Source organism: Carya illinoinensis, chromosome 7, assembly GCF_018687715.1.
Source record: "Carya illinoinensis cultivar Pawnee chromosome 7, C.illinoinensisPawnee_v1, whole genome shotgun sequence".
Lineage (NCBI taxonomy): Eukaryota > Viridiplantae > Streptophyta > Magnoliopsida > Fagales > Juglandaceae > Carya > Carya illinoinensis.
In genome coordinates, this window is record NC_056758.1 from 11948703 (window position 1) to 11969572 (window position 20870).

A 20870-nucleotide genomic window follows, 5' to 3' on the forward strand; every position below is an offset into this window, starting at 1 on the left:
TCATTGGATAAAAAAAAAAAAAAAAAAAAGAAAAGAAAAGAAGAAGAATAGAGAGTCAATTGTGGACCGATCGGACCGAATAGGACCAGACCAGACCGGTCTTGGTGGAGTTCGGTCCGGTCTAGGGTGGGAAAACCCTGGACCGAATAGGTTCGATCCAGTCCGCAAAACCTACTCAGACCGGACCGAACTCACCCCTAGACTTTTGACCTATAGAAATATTAGCACGGGTCGTTACATTATAAGTTTTGGTTTATTTAGAAACAATTGGGTTGAAGGGTAATAAGTATTGGATAGAGATTTCATGCGACTTTTTAGTCTAAATACATTTTAGAATTTAGAGAGAGAAAATGACACAATTTGTTAACCTTCTAACATTAAGTATTGCTCATGGGTAGTGTGGACCAAAATTAAATACAGTAGCGTTCATATATTGTAACTATATCTTCTAAAATGTATTTGAATAATAAAAAGAGTTATTTGAAATATTGATTCATAAGACAAATATATGAAATGCGAGAGTTTGACTTTATTGAATAATTGTGGTGCCCTGTATCTTATGAAAGTCTAGGTGATGATTCGTGGTATCAAGGCTGCTGGCTAATGGTCAACATCCAAGATGCAATTAAATAGGGCATGTAATTTTATAGAGGGAAGTACTCAAGTAAGATGTCCATTTATGGAAACACAATGGAATACTAAACTTCACGACAACAAGGAGACTTCTCACCCGTGGTCTTTTATGTGTTCTTTCCTGTGTGTACACTTAGGGTTTCGAGATTGAAAAATGGAAAGTTTCATAATATGATACTGCCTGGTTTGGCCACCGTGGATAGTAGATGAACAACAGATGATAGCTTTTAGATCATTTCTTGATGATTGTGAACTAATGGACTTAGGCTATTCAGGGTTTGTCTATACTTGGTGCAATCGAAGAGGGAGTAATCATAGTATCAGTGAGAGGTTAGAAAAATTCTTAACTAATATTGAGTGGAAGGACCTGTTTAACTCAGTGCAGGTTGTACATGGGACTGTGGCTCATTCTGATCATATTCCTATTATGTTACATGTTGATGTTGAAGGATATCACAAAAGGGGTCCAAAACCTTTCAGGTTTGAGGCTATGTGGGTTGAGGCTGATGATTGTGAACAAGTTTTTGCTAAGGCATGGAATAGTGATGTTAGTAGTAGTGCAATGGAGTCTGTGATGAGGAAAATTTCAAAATGTAGTGAGGAGTTGCAGGTATGGAACAAGAAGAAGTTTTGGATGGTACATAGAAAGCTCAAACTTGCTAGAACTAAACTTCAACAACTACAACAAATGGACCCAAGATATATAAGAATACAAGAGCACAATGAAGCTAGAGCCGAGGTACAAAGTTGGTTAGAAAGAGAAGAGTTCATGTGGAGATAAAGATCTAAAGCTCTGTGGCTCAAAGAAGGTGACCAAAATTCAAAGTTTTTTCACAATAAAGCTTCTCAGAGAAGAAAAAAGAACACTATACATGGAGTAATGGATAGTGAAGGGCGATGGCAGACTGAGGAAGGAAGGAATGCAGCAATCCCAGGTCATTTTAATGATCTCTTTACTTCTTCAAGAGGAAGAGGAAACATGGAGTTTCTTGATGGGCTAAATAGTAAAATCTTTGCTCAAATGAATGATGAACTCACACAAAGTTTTACTGAGGAAGAGTTGATTTATGCTTTACATTAGATGAGCCCAACAAAGGCTCTATTCCTGATGGCATGGCAACAATATTCTATCACAAATATTGGTACTTAGTGGGTAAGTATGTCATTGCTACAGTGCTACTTACTTTAAATTCTGGTAATTTCCCTGCTAGCCTTAATCACACTTTTATTTCTCTAGAGCCAAAGAAGAAGCCTGAGTTAGTTGTTGACTATAGACCCATTAAAATTTCTAATGTGAGCACTAAATTGATCTCAAAAGTGTTAGCTAATAGACTTAAGGTTGTTCTCCCTCATGTGATTTCTAGTTCACAAAGTGCTTTTGTACCTAAGCGCTTGATTATTGACAATATTTTGATTGCTTATGAAATTGTTCAATTTCTAAGTCAAAAAAGGAAGGGGAAAGCTGGGTATTTGTCTTTTAAATTAGATATAAATAAAGTTTATGATAGAGTTGAGTAGAGTTTCTTAGAAAATATCATGCTAAAACTATGTTTTCATACCAAATAGGTGGATTTGATTATGCTGTGTATAAAACATGTTCTTTTTCTACTTTGATTAATGGAGAGCCCTATGATCCAATTATAGCCTCAAAAGGATTGAGGAAGGGTGACTCTTTGTCACCCTACTTGTTCCTTTTGTGCACAAATGGTTTGATCTCCCTGCTGCATCACTGAGAAGAAGCCAGAATTCTCAAATGCATCAAAGTCTATAGAGAAGCCCTAAGTATTAATCATATGTTGTTTGCAAATGATAATGTTCTCTTTTGCAGAGCTGATAACGAAGACAATGTGCAATTACAAAAGCTACTGGGGATCTTGAGGAAGCCTCGAGCCAACAAGTTAACAAAACCTCTATGGTTTTTAGCAGAAATGTAGATCATGGCCTTCAAGGTGAGCTCATGTCCTTGTGGGGGGTTGGTGGCTTTCAACAGTATGACAAGTACCTTGGCTTACCTTCTATGATTGGTCGAGCTAAACAAAAAGCCTTCTCTAATTTGAAACATAAGGTGTGGCAGAAACTTCAAGGGTGGAAGGAGAGGGTGTTTTCTCAAGGGGGTAGGGAGATACTAATAAAGGTTGTAGCTATGTCTTTTCCTGCATACACTATGAGCTACTTCAAACTTCCTGGAACTCTATGTAATGAACTGGAAAGTATGACAACTAAATTTTGGTAGGGGCAGAAAGAAAGGGAGAACAAGATATATTGGGTCAACTAGAAATCTATGTGTGATCCAAAAAAAAAAAAAAAAAAAATTGGTGGAATGGGCTTCAAAGATCTTAAGACTTTTAATAAGTCTTTATTGGCTAAGCAGGGTTGGAGAATTATGACTGCAGAATCCTTTTTGTTGCATAAGATGTTTAAGGCAAAGTCTTTTCCCAATACAGATTTTTTTTAATGCTAAATTTGACAATTCCCCTTCATATGTTTGGCGAGGCATATGGGAATCTAGGCTATTATTGAAAGAAGGTCGATGGAGGGTGGGGAATGGAAAAAATATCAAGCTCTTGAAAGATTCTTGGGAAGAACCCTATGAATCACTCCTTAGTTGAGGAAGCAAATCAAACTAGTATTATTATAGCTGACAGTCTCATTGACTGTAATACAAATTGGTGGGATCCTGAAAAAGTTCAAGTTGTTCTCCAACCTAGAGATGCAACAAAAGTCTTAAGGATCCTGATTTCACCTGGTAATCATGAAGATAGACTAATTTGGGAGAAGGAAAAAGATTGGGAATACAGTGTAAAAGGTGCCTACAAGTTATTATGTGATTTGCAGAAATGTAATCAAGAGGGGGAAAGTTCAAGAGTAGCTAGTTAGAGATGAATTTGGAAGGAAATCTGGAAGTTAAGAGTCCCTACTAAAGTTAAAGTCTTTGTTTGGAGAGCTTGTAGAAATGGATTACAAACTTTGCAAAATCGGAAAAGGTGAAATGTGGTAGAGGATGAGAAGTGTTTTTTTTGTGGAACTGATGAGGAAAGTCTGGTTCATGCCATTTTCTACTGTCCTTACATTACTGCTTGCTGGAATCAACATTTCCCAAGTCTAGATTCATGAAGTAGAGCTGAAAGTTTCTCTGATCTTGCAAGCTGGATAAGAGATAAAGGTGGCGAAACAGATATGGAGAAGTTTCTTCTTATTGCTTGGGGAATGTGGTATAAAACGAATCATAAGCTACAAGAAGGGAAGGATTTACAGCCTGAATAGATTATTGTGCGTGACTTATATATACAAAAGGAGTTGAAGGAGGTTAGGAACCAACCGAAATAGCTAAGTCAACTACCCTACTATTGGTCTCCTCCTTAAATGGGGGTCCTGAAGCTCAATGTTGATGGTGCCATTTTTGAAGTTTAAAACAATGCAGGGATGGGGGCAGCCCTCACAGATGATAAGGGAGATGTAGTTATGCCAACTATTAGGAAAGAACATGAGGTAAATGATCCAATTGAGATTGAATTACTTGTAGTATTCATAGGACTACAAATCTATATGCATATATGGATCACTAACCTCATTTTAGAAAGTGATTATTTCTTAATGGTGCAAGCAATCCAATCGGGTAAGTGTTCCCTATCTTTGTTGGGAAATCTTTTGAAGGAGACTATTGGCTTGATGCAGTGTTTTTAGTCTTATTCTATCAATACATAGGGAGGTTGGGGAATGCAGCTCATAGACTTGCTTGACATTCTATGCATGTAAATGATGTTTTAGTTTGGTGGGATTCAATCCTAGATTTCATATTCCCAGTTATTTGGACTGAAAAATGTATGTAATCATTCTATTGATGAATAAAAGTGATGTTTTCCTATAAAAAAAAATATAAATATATCTATATATAAAAAGTGCCTATGAAATGGAATTTGTTGTTTTAACAGAAGTTTTCAAACGGGAGTTGTGGTTTTTAATGAAAATTGTTAACGCAGTTAAATTTAATTCACATTGAGATTTTCATTCAATTATGGACGTCTATCCGCATTCTGTGAAAGAAGAAGCTGTCGATTAATTATGCACGGTACTCACAGAGAGAGAGAGAGAGAGAAATGATGAGAGGGAGAGAGTGTGAGAATGAGAGTGGAAGAGACAGAGGCTTGCCATGTGGGTTGGAAGAATATGTCACTAGGGTTGATGAGCTATACCTGATCAACTCGATTCATTCGTTGTTTTGTAACCCGATAAAAGCCAAGAATATGCTATTTTGTTGTATAAAAATAGAGCAATGCAAGATGACCATGCTCTGTTTTGTTTTCTTTGGAGCAGTTGCTGATAGAGATGGAGGGATCGAAGCAGAGTTCGATGCAGTCGGAGATCGAGCACATTCCGTCGGAGTCTGTGAGGATGTAGGCCATTGTGGGGAAAGTGGTGGTGCCGGCTCGAAGCTCGGTGGTGAAGGTGGAGTTGCACTAGGCCAACTTGAGCCGCTTGCCCACCCAGCTGTTGGCCAATTACGTGTTCATTCGGGTCAGTGGCTTGCGCTTTGGTGGGGCGGTTTGGACCTCCATCACCTAGGCTATGGAAGAAAACTCATTGTGGCTTGGATCTATCAAGGGGAGGTATTAGTAGGGTAAAATTAGTTTTTATTTTTTATGCACTATATATAAATAATATATTTAGCAGTCATATATATATAATATAATATATAAAATAAGAGATTCTAACGAAGGAAATGTTTCATTTGTTAATATGTAAGGGAAATTATCTCAACTGATCAAGGATTCTAATTAATTTTCTTAATTCTTATTTTGGATTATTGTAGTAGTGTGAACAATGACCAGCTGATTTTAAAGAATATATTGAAAAATTGGTGGTTCTCATGCAGCTAATGGTTGTAGGGTCACATGTTGACGTTCTTCATGGGTGTCTTCGTCAAGCAACAATGTGTGGCTGTGCAAGGACGAGTTGGGAGGCGGTTGGTTGGCAGGACGCACATGACTGAGGTGGGAGCTGGAGGTGGAAGAGAGAGGTGTTAGGTTGGCGTATGGCTTGGGCGGCAAAACTCACAAAAAATAGAGAGGCGTACACGTTAGGTGAGAAGGAAAAATAAAAACTGGGAGTGAGTGACGAGAGGAAGTAACCGTTGGGTGGTTGTGCGATGATGAATAGTTGCACAAAAAAAAACAAAAAAAAAAGTTTTGCAAGGTCGTGAGACGTGGGTCTTCTTGGTGAGAGAAACCTTTGAAACCATTGATCTCCATCTGATTTCAAGAACAACACTCTCCCTCTTCACCTCTATTTTAAAAGTTAATATTTTTTTCCACCACTTGTGGATGCACATCTGGCCTTTACATAGGGCACTACATGAAGAAGGAAATCGAAGCAAATATCCAAAAAGTGAAAAAAAATGTTACTGTTTTTCTTCTAAATGATGTAGATCTTGTCAATAGACAAATCAATAGGCAAAAAACGTTACATGTTGAGTGCAAGGGAGCTTTCGATCAAGTGGGCAAGCCATCCTCTATATTGGTCCGGGAAACCCTTTCCACATTCAAGGTTTTCAACTTTGCACTACTTTATTCTAATGATTTCAAAAGCTAAGCTTTCAATAACCCAGATGTTTTAAATCAATGATCATAAGGACATTAACTCCGTGTGTGGGGATTTGGGGGCGTCACAATAGAAGTCTCAACAAGTCTGATCACAACAGTAAACATAATCATATTGTTATTGGATTCCATCCAAACTCCTAATGCAAACAAAAGCCAAAGCCTCAGATAAAGATACCAAATAACAATAAAACATTCCAAGACGAGACTTCTTTCAAATACACTAGCTATTGCCTGGGTTCCATCAGCTTGCTGCTGTCGACTCACGACTTATCTGTGTCGACATGCAACATTGTGAACGTTAAGAAGGATCTAGTTCAGTAATTGAAACATTATTTATTGATGCTTGGACATGCCTCTTTCTAGATTTACCTGAACATTCGGAAGACTTGTCTAGTCCATTGCCACTGTACATAAGAAATGGAGGTCTTCCGGGTACTGCTAGAGTAATAGACTGGCTACTAAGCATGAGAACGACTGAAGCTGCAGTAGGTCTATCAGCAATATTTTCTTGAACACAGAGTAACCCAATATGGATGCATCTTATTAAGTGAACAGTTGAATTAACCCTCATTGTGAGATCTACAAGATTTAAAGGTGTCCCCTCCCTCCACATTTTCCATGCCTACAAAGATATTTAATTTGCAAATATCATATGCATGTTTAGTAGTCACAAATTGAGATGGAAAGAAAGGTTTACAAGGACAATTGCACATACATAGCTTGTAAGGCATTCTCCAATTTGTTCATTGGGGAAAGAACTGTTGCTTTGCCCACTCACTATCTCCAAAAGTAACACACCAAAACTAAAAATATCAGACTTTGTGGAAAAGTTGCCCTGCATAGCATACTCTGGAGGCATATATCCACTACATTTGTACAACAATAGTATTAGTATTGTTTGAATGATAACATGCATTATAATACTTATATAGTAGAACTAACTAAATTTCATCATGTTAATGAGAGATCGTAAGACAAATCTTCGATGAAATCCATGTTAAATCTTTCTAAGAAACAACGTAATTATGTGTACTGTTTGTATGTAAAGATGATGCGATGTTATGGTTATTATCTCTAGCCTAAATCTATGTACTTACTAGGTTCCAATGATTCTCCTTGTATTGCCTTGAGTTTGATCTAACAATCTTGCTGTGCCAAAATCAGAAATTTTCGGATTCATACGCTCATCTAACAAAATATTGCTGGCTTTGAGATCGCGATGAATAATACGCAGTTGAGAATCCTCGTGAAGATAAACGAGCCCTCGAGCAATGCCCTCTATAATTTTGTAACGCATTTCCCAATCCAATTGGATACGCTTCATTGGATCTTCATGTTATGAAACAATTGATTTTGTTAAACAAATAAATGTCGAACACAAACTAAATAAAAAAAAAGGTTGAGTAGAACCTACAACTGAAGGGCATAGGTGTAACCATACCAAATATGAATCGATCCAGGCTTGCATTAGGAACAAACTCATAGATTAGAAGCCTTTCGTTTCCTTCCGAACAGAATCCTAAGAGCCTTACCAAATTTCGATGTTGAAGCCTTGCTACTAAGAGAACTTCATTCCCAAACTCTGTATCTCGGCCTTGTCCAGAATCCATGGATAGCCTTTTTACTGCTATTTCTTGTTCATTTTGTAACATACCCTGAAAAATGAAAATATTTCATGATTTGGAATATATATACAATACTCGGTAACACAAAGAATTGGATTTAATATCCAATGGCAGAGAATTCTTAGATGCTTTTCATGTCAGTAATGTCATCACCTTGTAAACAGCACCAAATCCACCTCCCCCAAGTTTATTTTCATCAGAAAAGTTATCTGTAGCCATTGTAATTGTGCCAAAGTCGAACCGCAATGATTCCACAGTACTCATGTCATGCATTGCTTCACGTAAGGAACACGATAATACATTGAAATGTTATTCGTCATTGCTTAGAGAAGTGTCATTCAATTAATATAATGTGCATATAGTATTAAGTGATCTGGATGGATCAATTTTATTAAAAGTCGCCCAAAACACTCAATTTTTCAGCTAGTTAACTTGATTTCAAGAAAATATACATTTAATTTGTAAAGTCCCAAGCAAGACCTAAGTTACATCTGGGCTCATATTCTAGAAGGAATAGTGAATGGCGTGGTTGGGATTATTGAACTTACTTTTAACTTTCTCTTCTGTTTTCCTGATCACCCTTGAATAGAAGATGAAGATTCCGATTATAATCAGTACTAGAGAACCAACAGCTGACACAACTATAGCGATTGTAGTTCGAGATGAGTTACCTTCCTTTCCTGCAAACAGTACCAGAAGTTTGCTTTCAATAAAACATTCGAGATTCTGGAAATTAGCATATCTAAACTTCTAGTGTATATTAATCACATAAAATATGGGATAAAACCAAATTAACTAAATACAAAATTAAATATATATGTATAGTTAGTTGTGTAACATTACAAAATCTTTGATAGTCCACTTATCTTATTTTATTTGATCTACTGGTTATAACTTTTCATCAAGCAGTTCGTTGTGGTTTACGCCAAATGGCACAGGTGCAATCTATTCAACTTGAGTTTCCACTTGAGATTAAATTAAGATCCCCATAATTAAGAATTAACATAACACGCCAAGCATAAGAGTCATGATTAAGAGAACTTAGGAAAGAATGATTAGACTATAAAATATATTCGATATTTGATACTAAGGAAGATAAACGATATTTTCAGTCTTGGAGTGTTTGTACTCCATTTGAAAAAGTTTAGTGAATTTGGAGTTTACATAAAAAATTATTTCTCTTCCTTTTTTTGGAAGGGAATATGCAGGAGACTCAACTATAATGTATTTGCAATATTTTCTACTGCGTTTAGTAGGTTGCAAAGGTGGTCTCGCACCCTTTCCAGCTACTAGCTAGAACAAGTGAGCCGTAACAACAAAAATGAAGTAATTTCTGTTTTCTAAAGTAATTTCTGTTTTCTAAAATGATCAACTAATCCCGTGGAATGAACATCTCTTTATAGTATGATCCAAAGTTCCTAATAATTCAACGAGTTACCCATCCTTTGTTTTCTGAAGTTTCTTTTTGATGCTGTATGAAAAAACCCGGATCAAATCCTGCATTTGCAAGCCTCAAGTTCTTCTGTGTATGGGAACGTTATGATAGGAGTACTAAACTTGTTAGGCGCAGTCTTTGGAAAAACATCACAAAAAGAAAAGAAGATATCATGTACTTCTGTCAAGCATGAACGTAGTATTAGACCATACCTTCTGTTGGAGGGGATGATGGCGGCAGTAGCGACGGCGGTGGTGCCTCAGCTATGGGGTCGTAGAAATTATAAATCTCATACCTTAAATCACAGCTGGGTGATATATATCTCCCTCCCTGCTTTCCATAACAGCATGAAAATACCTCTGCCGTAGTCTGCTCCAGGCAGCTCTTGCAATCGAGTTCATCCAAATCAGGGGTGCACATAAGAAGTGCATGTATCGTTTGGTAGTCTTGGGCAGTCTCACTTCCCACAGCAAATTTGCGAGTAGAACTTCCTGCTGCGGCTAGGTTATTTAGCCTCTCTAACAAAGGCCGTAGAACCTGTGTGAACCCATCTACATCTGAGGCGTTTCGTGTGTTGTAGAAGGAATATAAAGGGTTGGCTTCCAAAACACCAAATATATATCTGTTGGAGTATCGCACCATACATGTCGTGTACCATATGATCGCCTCCTTCTGGTTTGGACAATACTGCAATAGATCGTGACTCGACGCATTTACACAACTTCGGCATTCGTCTGTCCCAATGTCTCCTCTACAAAGTGCAATCGCGTTTACTTGGTCGGAATTTTCTCCGACGGATGAATTATAAAACCCGTAGCTGATTTTGGTATTGGAAGACATGGACGCCAGGACGGTGTTGAGATTTACTCTGTATGTACTGTTACTGGTGTAGTTACCCTTATCGGAGCAGACATAGGGATCTTGCGCTAACGTTACAGCAAACAGATGCAAGATCAGAATTAGGCAGGAGAAGAAAAGTAGTCTTGAACAGCACATCTTCGCTGTTTCTCTCTCTAGTCTTCAAGTTGAAGTTCCAAGCGCCCAAAACTCAATTTGTTGAATATAAAACAAGAAGTGAAGACTGAAGATTGGAAAGATCATCTAACTAATTCAAGACAAGGAAAATTAGCAGCAATTTGCCGTGTGAATACTGGCTGAGCAAGGGATATTGCGAGTTATATTAGTTTATGTTCTTAGAAATATGATTATTAATATGACTTTTGACCAACACCTCATTTTTATGACTTGAGCAGATCGACCATCTTAATAAGAAATCAAATTATATATGATAATGGCCAAATGCCAAAGATCAGAAGTACATCTTCCATGAGGAATCCTGGGGGTAAACGTACCATTCATGAATGTGGACAATTAGTTGATGTTATGATCATATATGCCTATAGAAAATATGGACATGTTGATGTGTATATGTTGACTTCACTGGTGTTAAGGTTCATCAGGACCCTACATGATTAATATTAAATATTAAATTACTTTTCTAAATTCTTATACTAAATATTATAAATAATTCAATTTTTTAAAATTTTAAAATAATTAAGAAATATTATTTTAATAATATTTTATTTAACTTTTAAAAATTGAATAAAATGATATTAGAATATATTTTTTAATATTATTATTATTATTTTAAAAATAGAAAAAAATTAAATTATTTATTTTATTTTGTATAAACATTTTAAAAAATTATAATGATACAGTATAAAATAAGAAGAGTTATAAAAACAAAATACAAAGTTATTTTTCTTCCGGTCTCTGCCCCCTTCCTGACCTGCGCCGACACCCTCAACATCTCTCACAACCATCTGTCTCTCCCTATGCCTCAATCTCTCCCGTACCTCTTCTTTCTCTCTCCGTTCCTGGTCAAGTTCCAAAGCATGAAGACCACAAAGGAAGCTCCCTAAAGCCATAATAGTTCCAACAAAGTTTTTTTTTTTTTTTGCCTTCATTTCTATTCCCGCTGGGTTGAAGTAATAAAAACACCATGAATAAATACTCTCATGTCTTGTTTCCTTCCCCGTAGCAAAACGGAGCTTAAGATTCAAAATTTCCCTTGTTACCCATCAGAGCACAAGAATCACAAAAAATGAAACCATTAAAATCTAGATTTTTGGAGACCGCCATTGCCATTCAAAGAAACTTCGGGCCTCACTCTTTTGCGGTCAGCACCAAACTCCATTTTAGTTCAGCAAATACTAGGATTCCAGAGAACCACATACGAAGGGGACGAGCGCGGAAAACAGAAAGAATCCGCAAGACAGTGCGAGAAGATAACTGAGAGAACACTCGGAGAAGGGGAAAAATCTAGAGAAATAGAGAGAGCAGAGAGAGATTCAGAGTCACCATGGAGGTTAAAGGAGGCTGACAAAATTGTAAAATGAAAAATAGCAAAAGTGAAGCAACACGTGGATTTGCTGAGAAAACAGGGTATAAAACCGTCAGAAAAAGTCAAACGAAAAACAATATTACTTTTCCAATGCACGCTTTTGTATATAGAAATAATAGAATATATACGTTTATTTAAAAATTTTATGTATTTTATTGGTGTGATTGTTTATATATTAAAAAAATTAATTTAATTAATTATATTAGTAGAGTATACTAAAAATATGTAAAACTAATTGTATATAATATTACTTATATATGTTATATAGTGCCTAACAAAACAATGGTCTCTTAAGGTGGATTGGAATACCACATTAAGATGAGACGAAAGTTGAATAAAATATTATTAAAATATAATTTTTTAAATTATTATTATTTTAAAATTTAAAAATTTAAAATTATTTATTATATTTTATATGAGATTTTGAGAAAATTATAATAATTAAATTAAATAAGTTGAGATCAATTTTAAATCCGAATGAAACTTAAGTAAGATATTTTCACCTAAGTATACCCAGCTTGAAATCCGGATTTCAAACCCGGGCTAGGTATACCTAGGTTATCATCTAGGTTAGATCTTGGATGAATACATGTTTTTACAGCCCAAAAATTAAGATTCAGGCCATACTCGGGTTGCTGCTTTTTTTTTCTTTTTTCATTTTTTTTTTCTATAAAAGCCTATATTATTAAATCTTTCTCAAGAAAAATATAATGCTGAAAAAAATATTTTCATCTAAAAGTCTATATTCTTTTATAATTTTTTCAAGAAAAAAGGTTGAAAAACATATTTTTTAATATATAAAACAACTAATTACATTTTTCACTAAACGCTTCTGAAAAAAAGAAATTCAATATTTATCCTGTAAAATGTATACAACACATAATACAATTTATTATATATTACATTATTTGGTATTTATACATTACATTACAAAACACATAATTAATACAATATATGAAAATTACATATGAAAAGTGGATTAGAGTTTCAACCAATTCAAATTTGTTAAGTTAGGTAACATAACCCCTCCCTCTCCCCCTTCCTTATCGTTAAACTCATTCATCATGAGGAAAGGGAAATAATAGTAGTAGTAATGATAACAATGACTTACCCTGTTACCCACTCCCTAACAACTGGTCCTCCGGCATTAAGCTGCAAGACGTTCAAAATACCCTTCCCATTCAACAATGGTTTTACATCCCACACTTTCCCAAGACCTGCACTAAAATAAGTCAATAAATAAAAAGGATTGCCAATAATCTTTCCCAAGACTTGACTCTGGTTTGGTGGAACTCATGCAGTCAAATTTCAATGATCAAACTTTTGTGCTGGACTGCTAGACGCAAGTTGTTAAAAGACCACTTTGTATCCCCCTATATTAAATACACCGTATAAGATCGTATAAGCATCTGTACCCTGTTGTATGAGTTACACTGTATCTAATAAGATCATATTGAGTTTAAAAGTTCTTACCATTTCTTAGAGCGCCAGCCTGTTGTTTCAGCTGCTTGCTGAAGGAGTTGGCTGCCATGAAAACATTTGCAGGTCTTTCCCAACCTCCTCCAAGTACACCATACCATTTTTTCTGCTGAGGCTGAATCAGAAACTCCAATACTCCAATAAAACCGTCAGACAAAGTCAAACGAAAAACAATATTGCTTTTCCGATTCACGCTTTTGTATGTAGAATAGGAGCCTGCTACATACACACAGGATATTCAGCGAAATCCTATACCGATAAGTGCAACTCTGTTTTTTAATTTTTTTCACATTTCTTTTTATCATTTTTTAAAGTGATTTCAACATTTTTAAAATTTGAAAAAAATCACATATTCATTTAAAAACCTTTACTTATTCATTAAATAAATGAAAAATTCAGTAAACAATTTCGGCAGAAATTGAATGTGGGAATAGTATTTTTTCTATAGAATAATAGAATATATATTTATTTAAAAATTTTACGTGCAGTCATATTTACGTATTTTTTTTGTATTCTACTGATGTAATTGATTATATATTAAAAAAATTGATTCAACCAATCATATCAGTAAAGTGCATAAGAAGTACACAAAAGTGATTGTATGTAATATTATTCATATATGTTATAGAGTGCAGCAAAACATAAGGTGGGTTGGAATACTAAATTGAGATAAGACAAAAGTTGAATAAAATATTGTTAAAATATTTTTTAAAAAATTATTATTATTTTAGAATTTGAAATTTGTAATTGTTTATTATATTTTATATGAAATTTTGAGAAAATAGTAATGATTAAATTAAATCAGTTGAGATCAATTTTGAATCCAAACGAGACTTAGGTCAGATATTTCCCTGTAAGACTGTTCACCCGAGTATACCTGCCTTGAAATCCGGATTTCAAACCCAGGCTGGGTATAACCCAGATTAGAACTTGGATGATTACAGGTTTTTACAACCCAAAAATTGAGATTTGGGCCATACTTGGGTTGCCTTTTTTTTTTTTTTTTTTTTTTTTTTAATTTTACTAAATGCCTATATTATTAAATTTTTTTTGAAGAAAAATATAATGCTGAAAAATATATGTTTTTAAATCTAAAAGTCTATATTCTTTTATAATTTTTTCAAGTGAAAAACATTTTTTTTAATATATAAAAACAACTAATTACATTTTTAACTAATCGTATCTGGAAAAAAAAAATCAATATTTATTATGTAAAATATATGCAACACATAATGCAATTCACTACATATTACATTATTTGATATTTATACATTACATTACAAAACACATAATTAATACAATATATGAAAATTACATATCAAAAGTAGATTACAAAGAGCCAATGGTTACACTGTCTTTAAATGCTTCAAATGGATTTGCTTCATTCAATCAATGCATTCCTCCACAGCTCCAGAGGGATGAGAAAGTTGCCATGCAAGTTGTTTTTCTTGCTGCCATTTTTAATGAATCAATTAGAGTTTCAACCAATTCAAATTTGTTAAGTTAGGTAACATAACCCCTCCCTCTCCCCCTTCCTTATCGCAAAACTCATTCATCATGAGGAAAGGGAAATAATAGTAGTAGTAATGATAACAATGACTTACCTTGTTACCCACTCCCTAACAAGTGGTCCTCTAGCATTAAGCTGCAAGACGCTCATAATACCCTTCCCATTCAACAATGGTTTTACATCCCACACTTTCCCAAGACCTGCACTAAAATAAGTCAATAAATAAAAAGGATTGCCAATAATCTTTCCCAAGACTTGACTCTGGGTTGGTCGGAACTCATGCAGTCAAATTTCAATGATCAAACTTTTGTGCTGGACTGCTAGACGCAAGTTGTTAAAAGACCATTTTGTATCCCCCTATATTAAATACACCATATAAGATCGTATAAGCATCTGTACCCTGTTGTATGAGTTACACTGTATCTAATAAGATCATATTGAGATTAAAAGTTCTTACCATTTCTTAGAGTGCCAGCCTGTTGTTTCAGCTGCTTGCTGAAGGAGTTGGCTGCCATGAAAACATTTGCAGGTCTTTCCCAACCTCCTCCAAATACACCATACCATTTTTTCGGCTGAGGCTGAATCAGGAACTCCAATACTGCCAATTCTTCTCTATCAACCCAATGGATGCAGTTGACAGGGCATGAATCAAGATACTTGCAAGTTTTGGAGTCATGTCTGGGTGCAGAACCTTTATAGCAAGATTCAGACCATGATATGACTTGCTTTACCTCAATATTTTAGTCATCATCGCGATGTTGTACTTTGACTCTGGCACACCCAAGAGCTTCATCCCTTTTGCATGTGTTACTTGCATGGTGTGTGCATTCTTTGCACCCTGCCAATATTTCAATTGCACGTTTAGAGGAAAAATGTCCATGATTGGACAATAATGACCGACAAAATATCCGAATTTTGAATAGGAAATTACTTCAATAAGGACTGGATAATTTGTGACCATAACTCTCCACTAATCTAATATGTGAAAATTGAGAGTCTGTTACACATCCCTCACACAAATATCTCTCTAGCTTTGATCTAAATTCTATAAATTAAACCCACTCCTCAAGGTATTTGGACTTTTGGTGAACATGATCCTAAATTTAGTCGGAGGTGGCGCCGGCTCAATAACGATATTTATATTAGTAGTGCTTGGCCTCCCTTGAGGCACATTAGAACTCCCTCCACTAGTCACACGAAATGTATTATACTACTCGATCAAACGGCCTAAAAGGGTTTTAACCTTGTCCTATATCTTATCCATCTACTCATCCCCTTTGCACTTTTGCAACTAAAATTTCATTGCCATCATTTTGAATCATGGATCAAGCACAAAACCAATATATATTATCAAATTGAACTTATTTATACTATCCCAATACTTGTCTTACTTACTTTTCTTATTTATGCCCATAGTACTAGTGATAATATCATTACTCAAATACATATCATTTAATGCATATTCAATTGTGCAAAGTTGCTCAAAATATACATTAGCTATCACACACAAAGAACAAAAAATGTTCAATGTAACATCATAAAAAAATCTTCAACAACTTTACAAAAATCTATGCATTTTTTCAATCATCATAGTGGATTCACGAATTGTTCATCCACGAACACATATTATTCAAAGGCTTGTTTATGTTTTTCAGCAGTACTCAACATAAAATATGTGGAGTTCTATCTAATATGTACATCCAAGCAAATCATTCTCTCATTGATCTTTTCCTTTGCTTCACAAGTCTTGAACTTGAAAAATCTTGACGACAAAGATTTTACATACCTGACAACATCCCTAATATTTGTTACAAATTCATAATCATCCTTCAAACCGTCCATAACAATCAGATTCAATATATGGGCATCACATTGCATGTGAAAAAATTCACCACCCAATATAATACAATCATGATCTTTTATTCTCCTCATGTAATCAACAGCAACATCATTTGAGAAGGCATTATCAACTGTGATGGTCAAAATTTCGTCAATGCCTCATTAATGCAATCTCAAGTTTAATACCCTCCTAATAGTTTCACCTCTATAGTAAGGAATTTGGGAAAACTTAAGTATTTTTTATCCAATCTCCAATTGCAATAAATTAAAAAAAAAAAAAAAGTGTGGTAATGCACATGCAGTTCATATTTTGCACCGACGTCCAGGTATCGGTAATAAGATAGATTATTTGACCATGCAACAATTTCTTTAGATATATCTTTTCTTCATTATACAGTTTAATACAATCACTTTTTAAAGTGATTCAAGATAGCAAAGTAAATTAAGATTCTAAATCAGCCATGAACTCAACAAACCCTTTATACTCCACTAACCTAAAAGGTAATTCACACCTAATAAAAAACTTAACGGTAGACACCCTAAAGTTTTTTGCATCACACTTCGCTAGATCTTATAGGGTAGACATTCTTCCCTCTACATCCCTCTTAATACTAGAAGATTGACTTTCTCTAACTCTTTAACTCGAAGAGGGGAAGTTTCACATACATTCGGGAGGTAGTGTATCATAGATGAAGTCTCATTCTTGTATTAGCAATTGTCTAGCTCAGTGCAATAATTACACTGAGTTTTTGAGTTATCGTGGTCAATACGTTGCACTTTGGTAAAGCATTCCCAAACCAACGGTTGGTTACTAGGTGTTTTTTTTTTTTTTAATTTATTAGATAAAGATGGGATGAAACGAGTAGGGCATTGTGCATATGTGGATGAATGGGTTGGATGACTCTCATGCTCCTCTACATCCACTGGGAATAGAAGATGAGTCATGCTAACCCCTTGGGCTGTATTGACATTACAACTCACAAAATATTTTTTCATCTGTTAAAGTTAGAATAAAACCAAAGAAAAGTGGGAAATAATAACACAAGCATAAAAAATTGACCACCATCATATATTATGGCAAATAATAATTACAAAAATAAAAAAGAACATACAAATAATAAGAAACTCATTTCTCTTTGCAAACAAACATCATCACTTCAAGTGCAAGGTCATCATGTCAAGTCGTAGAATCTGAATATAATAAGCATACCTCAACTTAGTGATGATCAATACTTGGAGAGAATAGAATGTAGTTTAAGGTCTCAAAAATGGTCTCATGCACACAGGCATGCAACCTTATTCGCTCCAATTTATATCTGGCTAAATTATTACAAAAAAATATCAATATAATGGCTAATATGGGATAATATTAAATGTTGTAAGTCTAACATAATACAGAAAATCTTTTCTTAAAAATTACGTCAAATCTTTTCTTAAAGTTGCTAGGACTAAAGATCTCCATTTATTTTTTATTTTTTGTTATCATTTGATTTGTATTTTAACGTGTCTTGCTTTGGCTTTCCGGTCAAATTTTTATTGTTCATTTGACAACAAAACAGATGTTTAAATTTCTCTGCAATTGCCTAAAGTAGTAGTTATAATGTTTAAATTGCTTGGTTATTTAGAAGAAATATATATATATATATATACACACACACTAACATACAGTAGAGCAACGTTCTAGGAACGTTTGCCTACTTGAGAGAAAATAACCTAATAATATATATGAACCATATATATCAACCATACATCACATTATCACATTCAAATATGCCTAATAAGCATGCGTCTTTGAAAGTTTATAGTACTTGTTAGACAACCAAGGCACTAACTTTAGAGTGGCTCTATAGCCATACATGGGGATCCTGACAATGGATGCTGCCAGTGCTTTTTGTCACTACAACAAAAATCAGATTTAGTGATAGGCGAAACTGTCACAAAAAATGAAAAAAAGTCACGAAATACATTAGGTGACAGTTATAAACCGTCACCCCCACCGTCACGAAATGTGCATCACGGAATACATATGGTGACAGTTTACTGTACAAGCGTCACTAAAAATATTTTTAGTGACGGTTTGTGATGTGCATTTTATATAACGTTCAAACGTTTACTTTTCTGTGACGGTTAGAATCTGTCATAGAATATAACGTTCAAACGAAAAAAATAACGTTCGAACGTAAAGTAGACAAATTGACATCCGAATGAGAGTAGGTAACGTTTGTTGATTACCGTCCGAACGTATTAAATTTATGTTCGAACGTTTATATATGTTCGAATGTTACGTTCGAATTTAGATTCCAACGTAAAGAAACAATGTCCAAACGTTTTCATCGTAACATTCGGACGTTCTTTCCAATGTTAAGAAACTAAAGTTCGAACGCAAGAAGTACGTTCGAAGGTTTGGAACGTTAAAAGTTTAAACATTCGAATGTAAGTTTCAATCGCCGCTGTAAACGTTTGAATGTTATGTGTGGTAACGTTCGAATGTGAAATATTGTTTAAAGGTTTTTATTTACGTTCAAACGTACATATCAAAAATACTAAACTCAACCCATTAATAAACATACCAATTGTATCATATTACATAACATATTTCACAACCAACAATGTTTGTAATTGTTTTCCAAGTAGATATTAAAAATTTAATACAGTAATAAAATTTATTTATTTTTCTTTCCTCGTCCACCACGATTCTATTGCAATGATATAACACGCTCCATTTGCAGCATCATCTCCTGCTGCACTTGCTCTTGGACCTCACTACGTATTCTTTTCTCCTAGTCTCTTTGTTGATCCTGCAAACGCATCTCTAAATGAGACTGTCGCTCTAAAAGGGACTCCAACTCTTGCTGTCTGGATCTCATATACTCATTCTCGCATCGTGTAGCTTCTAACTCTTTGCTAAGATTATTAATTTGTGAAGTCGATGAGGTTGAGGAGGATGAACCGGAATGCTTGAAAGATCGTCCCAAACCTCTTACCATACTAGAGTTGGGCTCGAGCACTTGTGTGAAAATATCTATGTCACTAGTAGAGGATTTCCCAGAAGCTGATTGCAACTCCATCATTTTTCCTTGCAGTTTGAAAGATCAAAACACACAAATTAATAACGTATTAAAAGAAATACAAATAAAAAAGAATTTAACCATATGTTCCATAATTTATTTAATAATAATGAACACCGCTTACATAATTAATTGCAGCGGCAGTATCCATCCACATGCACTCACTATGCTTATTAGTGTGAGCAGCAGTATAAACATCAACGAGGGAAAAGTTTTCAGGATCATCACGTTTCTAACAAAACGACATTAACAAATTTAAAAAGATAGTGTTAGTACTTATATAAAAGAATAACAGGAAAATAAATAAATTATATAGTTTATTATTTACCATTTTTTCAGCAAGATGATAGAATGATCTTGAACCAGCACGATGGTGAATAGTCAGAGCGGATCTATTATGTACATTTGTAGAACTTAAGTGCTACAAATGCACATTAAGAATGTTAATTGTAATATATATATATATATACATACATATAAGATAAACAACAAATATTAATGTAAATAATTAATAGAAATAAATCTAAAATACTTGATATTCTGAAGATGCAAAAAGATCACAACACTTTATCCAGTCATCTAACTTCATCTGCTGGAAAGGTGATTGTGCAGCCTCTTCAAATGACTCAAATTTCTTGAAGTGGTCATGACATTGTCCCTTGTGACGTCAGAATAGTATAGCCATTAACTCATTCACAGTTCTCAAATCCTCGCTACGACTAAAGTTGAGGTCAAATTCATCCTAATTATAAATTAATTAGGTAAAAAATATGATATACTAATGTAGGTGAAAGAAATAAACTGTTAAAGTAAACTCTTCAGCACACGACTCCGAATGTGTTTCTTAATCTCATTCGGCACATCTCGCTAGGAGCGCACATAAAATGGAGCATAAGCTCGGACTACTATACCAATATAGGAGGAAAGAGCTACTGCACTATCATCTACTCCTCCAGTAGAATTATCAGGAATTGTGACTTTCAGTTTGGCATGCCTTCGGTTTTTCTCAAGTGAAATGCCGCGTATATAGCCACGACCGCGACAAGCGAATGCATCAACTAATATAGATAATGTGTATAATTTTTATACTAATATAGTTATTGAGACAAAAATATTAAATATATAAATAATTTTCAACGACATTTTCTTACTAGTAGGTGTCGACTGGGTATCGTTCTCTGTAGTGTTAACTTCATCTTCAGGAATGGACTCTTCAGGTGGGGAGTCCTCAATGGGTTCGGGACTTGGACTTGGTGGAGAAGGCACATTTCTTCTTT

The 20870-nt window shown here is 34.7% G+C and overlaps 1 protein-coding gene across 2 annotated transcripts; it reads right to left on the minus strand.

Moving 5' to 3' along the window:
- Positions 1 to 6246: 6246 nt before the first annotated feature.
- Positions 6247 to 10323, minus strand: LOC122315281 (putative receptor-like protein kinase At4g00960). 2 transcript variants are annotated; one of them, XM_043131109.1, is made up of 8 exons: positions 9506 to 10323; positions 8407 to 8538; positions 8012 to 8133; positions 7675 to 7888; positions 7331 to 7562; positions 6949 to 7099; positions 6603 to 6855; positions 6247 to 6504 (listed from the first exon to the last, which is right to left on the minus strand). In XM_043131109.1, the coding sequence occupies exons 1-8, from the start codon at positions 10287 to 10289 to the stop codon at positions 6494 to 6496; spliced, it is 1899 nt and encodes a 632-aa protein (XP_042987043.1). In that variant the 5' UTR covers positions 10290 to 10323; the 3' UTR covers positions 6247 to 6493. The 2 variants fall into 2 exon arrangements, with proteins under 2 accessions (XP_042987043.1, XP_042987042.1); XM_043131108.1 differs by lacking the exon at positions 6247 to 6504 and having other exon boundaries at positions 6516 to 6855.
- Positions 10324 to 20870: the final 10547 nt, after the last annotated feature.